The sequence below is a fragment of the Barbus barbus genome, assembly GCF_936440315.1.
Source record: "Barbus barbus genome assembly, chromosome: 17".
Taxonomy (NCBI): domain Eukaryota; kingdom Metazoa; phylum Chordata; class Actinopteri; order Cypriniformes; family Cyprinidae; genus Barbus; species Barbus barbus.
This window is the reverse complement of record NC_136745.1, coordinates 8835544-8848538: the sequence shown is the minus strand read 5'-3', so window position 1 is coordinate 8848538 and position 12995 is coordinate 8835544. Positions and strand designations below refer to the sequence as shown.

General features: G+C 40.7%; 2 protein-coding genes across 4 annotated transcripts in view; both read right to left on the bottom strand.

The window, feature by feature from the left end:
• LOC306883678 (protocadherin gamma-A11-like) overlaps positions 1-12995 on the bottom strand; it is a gene marked incomplete at its 5' end in the record, with an annotated part of 142632 nt that overhangs the window by 102552 nt on the left and 27085 nt on the right. The window contains one exon of one of the 3 annotated variants that reach the window (XM_079439072.1): positions 8867-11242. The exons of the other annotated variants lie outside the window; for them this stretch is intronic. Coding sequence (XP_079295198.1) covers positions 8867-11242 — 2376 coding nt within the window. Of the gene's footprint in view, positions 1-8866; positions 11243-12995 lie in introns of those variants that run through there. 3 annotated transcript variants of the gene reach the window in all.
• Positions 49-2439, bottom strand: LOC306883180 (protocadherin beta-15-like; the record flags this gene model as incomplete). Its single annotated transcript, XM_079438301.1, has 1 exon — positions 49-2439. The coding sequence occupies exon 1, from the start codon at positions 2422-2424 to the stop codon at positions 49-51; it is 2376 nt and encodes a 791-aa protein (XP_079294427.1). The 5' UTR covers positions 2425-2439.

The window sequence follows — 12995 nt, the reverse complement described above, 5'->3', positions numbered from 1 at the left end:
CGGTAAACTTTGAACACAAATACACATTAAACATGGAAGCCCAGACCATTAAATAAACAAGTAAAACTTTGTTAGCCCTACCTGAAACTGATCGGTCATTTCCGCTTCGAGTCCTTCAAGATCATTCACAGCGGACTTTTTTAGAGTCAGGTCAGCAGTTAATGTGCCCTCATTATAAGATCTGACGAACTTGAAGTCACTAGTGCGCGAGCCCGTGGTCAGGTAAGCGTCATAATTGTAAGTGCTGCGAAGAGTTCCCGCGCCCTCCACCTCCGCGTAATTTGGAGGTAGATACGCGCTGGGAATGGCTACAGCTCCATCAAACAACAGTCTGGGCTTTCTCCTGCGACAAAACCTCACGGCCAAGATGATGATGATGAAGGTCAGGAAGAAAGTGGAAACGGACACCAGCGCGATGATCAAATAAAACGTCAGTTTGGAGCTGCTCTCGTCGCGTGACATGTCTTTCAGTTCTGGAACTTCAGCCAAGTTATCTGATATTAGTAAATACAATGCGCACGTGGCTGAGAGCGAGGGCTGTCCGTTATCTCTCACGGACACAATGAGGTTCTGTTTCATGCTGTCAGATTCAGAAATGTCCCGCTGCGTCCTGATCTCTCCGCTGTGGACACCGATAGTGAAAAGTCCCGGATCAGTCGCTTTAATAATGTGATACGAAAGCCACGAGTTCTGGCCAGAATCCGCGTCCACGGCGATCACCTTGGAGACCAGGGAGCGCGCCTGCGCAGCTTTGGGTACCATCTCGGTCATAAAGGAGTTTCCTTCTGGAGAGGGGTATAATATCTGAGGGGAGTTGTCATTCTCATCCGTTATGAAGACACTCACGGTAACGTTACTGCTCAGAGGAGGAGAACCGTTGTCTCTGGCTAACACGAGCACTTTGAAACTTTTCAGCTGTTCGTAATCAAACGACCTCACGGCATGAACGACCCCGGTGTCTCCGTTAACGGATAGAAAGGAGGACACCGGTGCGCCATTGACATCAGAGGACAACAGAGAATAAACTACAGTGCCATTCTGTCTCCAGTCCGGGTCTGTAGCTGATACTGAACAAATAGAGGAGCCCGGTTTGTTATTTTCTTGCACGTGAGCTCTGTAACTCTGCTCCTGAAATACAGGTGGATTATCATTCACGTCAGCTACAGTCAAGTAAATATTCTTAGTGGAAGATAAAGGCGGAGAGCCCTCATCAGTAGCAGTAATTGTAATATTATAATCAGAGAGCAGCTCGCGGTCTAATTCACCTGTGGTCACCAGAGAATAATATTTCTTGATTGAAGGAACGAGTTTAAATGGGACGTTGTGTTGAATGGAGCAGCGCACCTGTCCGTTATTCTCAGAGTCCCTGTCCTGCACATTAATGATGCCAACCTCTGTACCGGGGAACGCGTTCTCGAGAATGGGGCTGTTAAGGGAATTAATCACTATAATAGGGGCGTTATCATTGACATCAACAACATCTATTAATACAGTGCATCGACCTGCTAGCCCTTGACCATCTTTGGCTTGAATGGGCAACTCAACTGAACTCTCTTCCTCATAATCAAAGAACCGTCTCAGTTTAATTTCACCAGACACTGCATCAAGCAAAAACATTTCCAGATGACTTTCAGATACATGACCAAACTCATAAGTCACTTCTCCGTTGTGTCCCTCGTCAGCATCAGTAGCGCTCACTGTCACCACTACAGTATCTAGAGGAGAATTTTCAGGCAGACTGACTTTATAGACGGCCTGACTAAAGACTGGAGCATTATCATTAGCATCCAGCACAGTGACGTGTATGGCTACAGTACCTGATCTCGGTGGAGTCCCGCCGTCTACCGCAGTCAGAATTAATGTTAGCTCTTTCTGCTGCTCACGATCCAATTCTCTATCAATAACTAACTCTTCATATTTTCCTCCATTCGCTCCCGTAAGGACACTCAGAATAAAATGCTCATTGTTTTGAAGTGTATATGATTGCACTGAATTCATACCAATATCTGCATCGTGAGCCTCATCTAATAAGTAACGAGATCCTTTTACAGCCGACTCCTGTATTTCAAATTTTATTACACTTTGTTTGAACTGTGGTGAATTATCATTTATGTCCTCAACAGTGAAAATAAAACGATGCAGCTCTAAAGGATTTTCCAGCACGAGCTCTTGTTTAATAACGCATGAAGCTTTCTTTCCACACATTTCTTCTCTGTCGATTCTCTCCGCTACGGTCAGTTCTCCAGTATTCAGATTAATGTCACAGTATCGTTTTCTGTTACCTTCAGTATCAATTCGAGCCTTACGAGATGACAGTCTGTTTACATCGAGCCCGAGATCCTTTGCTATATTTCCAATCACAGATCCGCGTTTCATCTCCTCCGGAAAAGAATAGCTCACGTCTCCATAAGCGGTGTGCGCCATCAGCACAACAAAGAAAAATCCAACCATTTCAGCAATAACAGAAGGTTTAGATATCTACGCGGAAACGAAGACAAAAGTAACCACGTTATCCAGGTGTACATGGAACTGAAACGACTGAATTTAGTTCGTGGTCGATACAAAAGAATTATAGATGAGGCACCGCTCACCATCGACGACTTCCTACAGCGTGATGAGATGTCAGTCCTGTATATAACATCAGGAACAGGGTGGGGAGAAACAGTAATATAAAGGTTAACGTTTGCACTGGTGAACAGCGACACTAAGAGTTCAATTTTGAAACTGCAAAAACTTTCATAGGTCTGATATTAAATGTCTAGTCAAGTCAAGTCAAGTCTGCTTTATTGTCAATTCTTCCACATGTACAGCACATACATACAGAGAATTGAAATTGCGTTACCCTCAGACCCTTGGTGTAAACAGTTAACATTAAACACGTTCAAATACAGATAATACGGTTTAAACATATGTACACACAATTCTATAGCTATACAAGTAAGGACATTGTATAAAAAAAAAAATAAAGAAATAGATAAAGTGGTATAAGGCGCATGGCAGATAGTGCAAACCAGTTAAATAAAAACAAAACTGTGCAGATATATTTGTAGTGCAAAAAGAGCTTATCAATCTGAGAACATTGTAGAAAAATAAAAAAAATAAAAAAGATAGATAAAGTGACATAAGGCACATGGCAGAATAGATAGAGTGCAAACCAGTTAAATAAAACAAAAACTGTGCAGATATGATCAGTCTGTTAAATTGACAGGAGAACAGTCTTTTTATGAGACTATCCGAGGAGGTAGTTTGCAGTCAATGCTGGATGAGGTAGTGATCAGTCCAATGCTGCACAAGTGACAGGTGCTGGTCACAGTTTGTAAGTAGGTGGGGGGTGGCTGGTCCTGGGGGTGTGGGGAGCCGTGGGGGGGGGGGGGGGGGGGGGTTTCTCATAGTGTCAGAGTTCAGTGTTGTATGGGGTAAGAAGAGGGGAGGGGGGGCAGGGACGGGAGGGAGTTCAGCTTCCTGACAGCCTGATGTATGAAGCTGTCCTTCAGTCTGCTGGTCCTCGCCTGGAGACTCCGCAGTCTCCTCCCTGATGGCAGCAGACTGAAGAAGCTGTGTGTCGGGTGGGTGGGATCACCTGCAATGCAGAGGGCTTTGCGGGTGAGACGGGTGCTGTAGATGTCCTGAGACTCGATCGAAGAACTAATCAATTCTCTTTCCGGCTCAGGCTGCATTGGTTAAGTGTATGGGGCTGTCACGTGATGAACGAACGACTCAAACCCGAGAATGCTGTGCAATGCGCATGCGCGACTGAACGAATCACTCCCCGAGACGACTCGTTCTTCCCGAGTCACATTAAAGATTCGTTCAAAATGAACGAATCGTTCAAGAACAACCCATCACTACAATTCAGTTCATAGCGTCTGAGTAAATTGTAAGATTTGTGAGAGAAAATCGCCAAATGGCTAATAAAAAGTTGTACTGTGAGGATGTGTTGCAAATGTCATTCGCCAATTCTGACTCTGAAGGGGAATATTTGCCTTTTGGAAATGACGATCGGCGTCTAATGATCGCGCTTCTCTCGGTACATCTTTTCCGCGCAATGGTGCCGCTGCGCAAGGCGCGATCGTTCACAAAGCACAAACAAGTGATCATTTCAACACTTTGCCCAACGGGGATGGGGGTGACAGGGGTGGACGTGGTCTTAGTGTCCATAGGAGAGCTGTTGCTCTCTGATGATCGGCCAGATTGCGCCGTTCTGATCGCGCGCGCTCCAATGGCAGCCGGCAGACAGTACAGGTGCAGTCAGTTTGGGGTAGGTCTGTGTGCTGTGCCATGCAATGAGAGGTACCATACTCTCAAGAACTATAAACTGTCACATAGATACCTGATTGGACAGATAGCTGGTCAACTGATCAAAAAATAGGCACATGTATTTTACTATGGTCCAGTAATACAGTAATAATTTACTACTTTCTCCTGTTTTTCTGTTGATTTCCCCTTTTCCTGATCATTTGGAATGAGGATAAAAAGACAAAAAAAAACAACAACAACATGCAAATAAGTTCAAACATCCATTCAATATCTATTATTTCCTGAATATTACTGCTGAACTGATCAAACAGTAGGCTACTGTTCACCAGGGGCGGAGCCAGACGATGTAAACATTTGGGGCTTAGCCCAAAGCTAGGGGGGTCCGGGGGCATGCTCCCCCGTGGAGATTTTTTCCCAATTACGTCAGCAAAATGCACTATTTTTCAGGCTGTTTGAGATAATAGAATGCCTAAAAATCTATACACTATCTGGGAAAATGATGATAGTTACTCAGTAAAAAAAAAAAAAAAAAAAAAAAAAATTCACCCAGTAGAGCCTACAACCTATTTTGTATTTAATTGTTCTCCAGCTGTAGTGAATCCAAAACACCAAAAATGTTAAGGATGACTAATTTTCACCCCTGGCAACTAAAAAGAGGCAACCATTATCTGAATTTTAAGTTAGCCTACATAGGTAAAATTGGAATTTGGTGTAAACATCATTACTAATCTTAAGAGTTCAGTTCTGTATATTTTGTGCTTAGCTGACAAATTTGCTAGATCATAATCCATGCCATGATAATTTAGGCTGCTCTACTAGCAAACAGCAAATGCTGCAGTGCCAAGTAAATGTGGTCTTCAATACTCTAAATCGAATATCAGGCCAACAGAAGAATATTTACAAAAATTATATTGTATTATATTTCTTTGGGAAATAGCACAGTATGATAAACAACATGGCCATATATTATTATGTTATGGTACTTTATTTGTTTGACTACTGGTCACGTTTCTCCTGACTCTTCTTCTCTTCTTCGAGATGCTCTACTCATCTCTGGAAATGTCTTCCACTGAAAGAAGAAAGTATAAACCAAAGAAAGTATAAGTGTTTCTGATCACAAACTTAAATAATTTAACCTGGCACAACCAAATATTTACATAGAATGTGAAAAAAAAAGTCCAGTTAGAAAAATATATTTAATAATAATAATAAATAAACAATGACCGATCAAATAACGCATCATCTTCAACTCAACTAAGCTAAGACAGAAATGCATGTAGTTTCAGCTAACCCATCGCTTCATCACAATTTCACATTCCAGTTAGGCTCATAAACCATAACTCCTTCAAAATCTGCCAATGATTGATGATAAGCTGAATTTCTCAGACTACATTGCTAAAACTGCCCGGTCCTGCAGATTTGCATTATACAATATTAAGAAGATCAGGCCCTTTCTCTCAGAACATGCAACATAACTCCTTGTTCAGGCTCTTGTTCTGTCCAGACTTGACTATTGCAATGCTCTCTTGGCAAGCCTTCCAGCCAATTACATCAAACATCTACAATCAATCAAAAATTGCACTGGCTACCAATAGCTGCTCGCATTAAATTCAAGGCATTAATGTTTGCTTACAGAACCACCACTGACTCGGCTGCCCTTTACCTAAATTCAGTACTTCAGACTTATGTGCCCTCTAAAAGCTTGCGTTCTGCAAGTAAACGATGCATTATAGTGCAATCCCAAAGAGGCTCATCTGATGGAATGACCTGCCCAACTCAATCCGAGCAGCTGAATCCTCACCCATCTTCAAGAAACGGCTAAAAACACATCTCTTCCATCTTTATTTGACCCTCTAACTCTAGCACTCTCTATTCTAATTTTATTTTATCTATTGGTCTTCTTTTTATTAAAAAAAAAACACATTTGACCTATCAATTGCATATTTATTCTCTCTAACTGCTAGCTTTTCTTGTAAAACTAACACTAGCTTTCTTTTATCTATTTTCTCTACTTGTTTCTTATAAAAAAAATCAGGTTTATTTTTTCTATATTCTGTCTACTCATTTTCTTAAAAAAACCAAAAACAATTCTAAGTGTACTGCATAGGCTAACCAAGACTTGTCATAGCACTTGCATGTTGTTGCTGTTTTCTTGGTTTTGATTGCTTCTAATGTCCTCATTTTTAAGACTCTTTGGATAAAAGCGTCTGCAAAATGACAATGTAAATGTAAATAAATAAATAAAAATAAACACGACTATATATGCAGGCCTACATGGGGCATAAAAAGAAAAACTTCAACAGCAACAGACAACGCCCTCTACAGCATCATAAAGACAATATAGAAATATGCCATCCTATACTAAAATTTCTAATTTAGTGAAGTAACGATTTAAAAAAATAATTAAGAACATGAAAGCAACAAACTTAAAGGGGGCAAAACACACACAGTTTCACCCAATCTCATGTCAATCTTGAGTACCCATAGAGTAGTATTGCATCCTTCATATCTCCAAAAAGTCTTTAATTGTATCATATTTATTAAAAAAAAGATACAGCTTTACGATTCTCTCCGGAAAAATCCGAGCTTCTGGAGGCGTGCCATGGGCGGAGCTAAAGAGTGACGAGCACTTGAGCGCAGATCTGCCAACAAAACAGAAACATTTGATGCGTTTCACTTACCGTCTGCAGTTCTGAATCATGACTGGGATCTTTTATCCTGGGACTGCTCCATCTTTCAGTATCAAACGATGTGCAAATCCACCGTCGAACTGGGCCTTGTTTATAAAACGTTCGTCAACAAACACACTTGAGAAACTCCGTTGCTGCCCCGAAAAAACAAACTGCATCCACTGTTCACGTAACGCTGGTCTCATCGGGAAGCTGAACAAGGTTATCTTTCCTTCACAACCAAAAACACACTTTTTAGAGACATTCTTCCCGAGCGAGACCGGTGCAGTGCAGTCGGCTGAAGCGCGTTGATGGGCGCGCTCTTGCTGTCGCTCTGGTCCATGCATGCATGGGCGCGTTCTTCCGGGAGAAATGCCCATATAAGGAGTTCCACCCTCGTCATGAAGAGCCACGATCAAAAAATTAAAATAAATTCTCCGAAACTGGATGTTTCGTGTTGTTTTCTTTTTGTCTTGCAATAAAATAAATAAATAAATAAACTATATAAAAAAAAAACTCACCGAAACTTGTACGAAACCCGGTCCCAGACGTAAGATTTTTGTCACAGAAATACTCTGTCATACGTCCAAATTGTTTTTCCAACTCTTTAACAGTGTAAACAACTCTGAAAGCATGAAACAGCATTGTATCATTATTGTATCAATATACATTGGATCCTGCGGTAGTTTTTGCAAATAGATAGCCAATATTTTATTAACACATGAGATACTGTATGTGAACTTGTGCTCCATGACTATCATCCTCACTTTTCTCAAAATCTTTCAGTGGCAGGTTCAAATCTGTTCCAGCAGATTGTATAAAATTCGCGTAAGCTGCATAATGATAATAACAGTTAGTTTTTACACAGTCAGGTGTTTGACCCTCAAACCAGATGATCTATGAACGAAACAAGTGTTTATATTTGCCGTGGACAATCATTTATTAACAGTTCATTACCTGCAAGCAGCAAATTATCAGAATACTTAAGTTTAATAAAACGCCTGGAATTATTTGGAGACATTGTGAAACAGAAGACGACGTCGCCTAAATTATTAACTCAAATCCATTTCTAAAGAAGATATAATTTAAACCTTAAACCAATGCGCTGAAAGAAATCTTAATTCAAACTGCAAATATCGAACTGCAATGTTCAACCAGATCAGTGAATTCTTTAACGTGCCAGTATCTCAATTCCCCTGGAGGATGGGAGATAAACACGACCACAATTATATTATTCACACAGACACACAGTAGTAGTGGGTTCGAGATAAGAGCAAAACAATCAGCAATAAAATAAAAAAAATTTATAAAATAAAATCCCAAACAACAAAGGTAAATACTAATGAAGTACCATGGACAGCAACGGTTTGGGGGAGAGAGAGAGTGTGGGGGGGGGGGGGGGGGGGGGGGAGAGTGTGGGGGGGGGGGGGGGGTAGACACACTATCCTGTGACAGTAATACTCATCATTTTAGTTGGATGAGTAATAAGAAAGATTATTACATCTGTATTTGAATCTGTTTATATGCTAATTTCACAAATGCAACACATCCATAACAGATTCGCAAAGCAATAAACAAACATACATTCCTAATAGCATGCCACATGACTGAAAATAAGCAGAGAAAATAAGCAAAATTACTCATACAAAAAAAGGTAACTACCTTTCAAAACTCAGACTGAGCCTCAAATACGCCCTTACAGAGGAACTCCATGAAATTCACGTGCAATCACGAGTTAAAATCACATGCGAAATGTGTGATACAAGTTTCATGTGTTTCTTCATGTATTTGGCATGTGATTTTGCGTGAAGTGGTCACGTGACCTTTTTAAGAATAGAGCCTTTTTTTCAATACAAGCAGACAACTTACAACATAAAAAAAAAAATCTAATTTGTAATCCAAGGCAATTCTTTTTTTTTTTATGTACAAAAGAGTCCTACCTGAAAGGAATCGCTCATTTCCGCATCAAGCCCTTCAAGATCATCCACAGCGGACTGAGCCTTTTTCAGAGTCAGGTCAGCGGTCAGCGTGCCCTCATTATAAGATCTGACGAACTTGAAGTCACTAGTGCGCGAGCCCGTGGTCAGGTATGCGTCATAATTGTAAGTGCTGCGGAGAGTTCCCGCGCCCTCCACCTCCGCGTAATTTGGAGGGAGATACGCGCTGGGAATGGCTACAGCTCCATCAAACAACAGTCTGGGCTTTCTCCTGCGACAAAACCTCACTGCCAGGATGATGATGATGAAGGTCAGGAAGAAAGTGGAAACGGACACGAGCGCGATGATCAGATAAAACGTCAGTTTGGAGCTGCTCTCGTCTCGAGACATGTCTTTCAGTTCTGGAACTTCAGCCAAGTTATCTGATATCAGTAAATACAATGCGCACGTGGCTGAGAGAGAGGGCTGTCCGTTATCTCTCACGGACACAATGAGGTTCTGTTTCATGCTGTCAGATTCAGAAATGTCCCGCTGCGTCCTGATCTCTCCGCTGTGGACACCGATAGTGAAAAGTCCCGGATCTGTCGCTTTAATAATGTGATACGAGAGCCACGCGTTCTGGCCAGAATCTGCGTCCACGGCGATCACCTTGGAGACCAGGGAGCGCGCCTGCGCAGCTTTGGGTACCATCTCGGTCATGAAGGAGTTTCCTTCTGGAGAGGGGTATAATATCTGAGGGGAGTTGTCATTCTCATCCGTTATGAAGACGCTCACGGTCACGTTACTGCTCAGAGGAGGAGAACCGTTGTCTCTGGCTAACACGAGCACTTTGAAACTTTTCAACTGTTCGTAATCAAACGACCTCACGGCATGAATGACCCCGGTGTCTCCGTTAATGGATAGAAAGGAGGACACCTGTGCGCCATTGACATCAGAGGACAACAGAGAATAAACTACAGTGCCATTCTGTCTCCAGTCCGGGTCTGTAGCTGATACTGAACAAATAGAGGAGACCGGTTTGTTATTTTCTTGCACATGAGCTCTGTAACTCTGCTCCTGAAATACAGGTGGATTATCATTCACGTCAGCTACAGTCAGGTGAATATTCTTAGTGGAAGATAAAGGCGGAGAGCCCTCATCAGTAGCAGTAATTGTAATATTATAATCAGAGAGCAGCTCGCGATCTAATTCACCTGTGGTCACCAGAGAATAGTAATTTTTGATTGAAGGTACGAGTTTAAATGGGACGTTTTGCTGAATGGCGCAGCGCACCTGTCTGTTATTCTCAGAGTCTCTGTCCTGCACATTAATGATACCAACCTGTGTACCGGGGAACGCGTTCTCGGGAACGGGGCTACGCAAAGATTTCACTCGTATCTCAGGAGCATTGTCATTAACATCTGTAAGTTCTATTACAACTTTAGCATCACTGGATAATCCAAATACATCTTTTCCTTCCACGCGTAATTCATACACAGCTTCGTCCTCGAAATCAAGTGAACCTGTAACTCGAATGGCACCTGTATTTAAATCCAACGAGAACAGCTTTCTAGCTCTATCAGAGATACGAGTGAACTCATAAGTCACTTCTCCATTTTGTCCCTCGTCAGCATCAGTAGCGCTCACTGTCACCACTACAGTATCTAGAGGAGAATTTTCAGGCAGACTGACTTTATAGACGGCCTGACTAAAGACTGGAGCATTATCATTAGCATCCAGCACAGTGACGTGTATGGCTACAGTACCTGATCTCGGTGGAGTCCCGCCGTCTACCGCAGTCAGAATTAATGTTAGCTCGTTTTGTTGCTCACGATCCAGCTTTTTTTCTAGCAGTAATTCCAAATGTTTTTCTCCGTCTACATTTGAATTTACACTCAGTTGAAAATTGTCATTCTTCTGTAGACTGTATCTCTGAACTGTATTCTGTCCTATATCAGCATCATGAGCCGCATTCAAACGATAGCGAGAGCCTCTTTCAGCAGACTCGCTGATTTCAAATGTGATCAAATCCTTTGAGAAAACAGGCGAATTGTCGTTAATATCCTGAATTTGAACTGAAACTCGGTGCAGCTCTAATGGATCTTCTAGCATGAACTCAATTTTTAAAACACACGAAAGCCTGTCCCCGCAAATCTCCTCTCTGTCGATTCTCTCCGCTACAATCAGTTCTCCAGTATTCAGATTAATGTCACAGTATCGTTTTCTGTTACCTTCAGTATCAATTCGAGCTTTACGAGATGACAGTCTGTTCACATCGAGTCCGAGATCCTTTGCTATATTTCCAATCACAGATCCGCGTTTCATCTCCTCCGGAAAAGAATAGCTCACGTCTCCATAAGCGGAGTGCGCCATCAGCACGAAGAACAAAAGACCAAACATCTCAGCAGTAGCACAGAACTTTTAGAAATGCTTAAGAAATTAAATCCAATAACACAACAATAAACACATAAAAAGAAAACAAATGCAAATCTAATCTTAGAGAAGCAAACAGAAGTACAGCATATGAGGCAGTCAACGTCGATTATTTTCTATAACGAGAAAAGCTGAGGCCCTATGTATGACATCACAAGCAGGGCGGGGAGATGTGTACAGAACGCACACATGGTTTTGCAGGTGAACAGCGACACCATGAGTTAAAATTAATAAATTGCATGATATTTATATCTCTGAGAAGATTAAGTGCTGAAACATGCACCGAAATTGGTGTATACTTAAAATTATTTTGTGAAGCAAGAAAATGACATTGATATTCAGTGATGACTGGAAAATAATGACCACAACATTTATGGCACTTTATATATATATATACACTGTAAAAAAAATAAAAAAAATAATAATAATAACAATTCTGTAGTTTTTACAAAATAATTTTGGCAGCGGTGGTTGCCAGAATAATTTTGTACAAAATACAGAAAACTGTAAACACATTTACAGCCAAAAACTGTACATTTTACAGTATAAAACTCTAATTTACAAACAAGAAAATTTGAATGGAAACCAGTAAATTCAACAACGCACACTGCTAATCACTTTTATACCTTTATCATACTGATAACCACCATAATAATGCAAGTGGTAAAAGAGAAAGCCACATGAAGAACCAAAGCTCATCACAAGTAGCTTCACCACAAGCAGAAGCAGGCCTATATACTAATATAGAAGGTGAACAGAGTCATTCATGCAAACACAAAATGATGTTTTATGAGCAAAGTTCGGGAGGAGCACGTCAGATACTTAGCCTAATTAACACAAGAGGAACTCACTGAAGTTAATCAACGCATAGGTATAAATACAGCGGACCTACCTCTATCAATTTACGGTTAATCAGCATCCCTCCACCGCCCCTTCTCCACTCTTGAATTCTTACCACTCGAGTTCTTACCATACTTATGGGGGGGGGGGGGGGTTGATTGATACTCTGGGTTCGGGCCATTCCCGAGCTCGCAGGCCTTCCCCAGGACAGCACACCAACAACGCATTACTATACTCGCCAAATAGACATTACTATACTCCAGCAAATTATATGTAAGTGTGAACTCATGAAACATCATAATGGTAACACACAACACTTAAATAATGCAATAAATATTAATTAAACAACAGAAGATGAAACAAAGCCCAAATGTACATAAATTATATATATATATATATATATATATATATATATATATATATATATATATATATATATATATATATATATATATATATATAATTCTATATTTAAAAAAGCATGATTATTTAAACAAAATACTTTCAAATGTGGAATGTCACGCAGGGAATTTGGGGAATATCAGTTTAAAGTTTTTGACTGTAAATTATACATTGATATGTTCTTTTTAACTTCCAAACAGTGTAGAATTAACAGCATTTTACTGTAAACTTACATGAAATGTCTAGTTGGATCTTTTATCGTTTTTCCCTGTATATATCACGGGAACTTACGGTTAACCTATTAACAGTTTTTTTTTCGTAGCGTTTTTATAGAATTTTACAGTTAAAATTACACTTATTTTTGCAGTGTATATAATAAAAAGTAAGTAAGAAAGAAAAACAGCGGTATAGGGGGGTTACATTGTATTGAAGTAAAAACCCAAACACCAAATGTAAATGCCTAGGTAGCACCATGAAC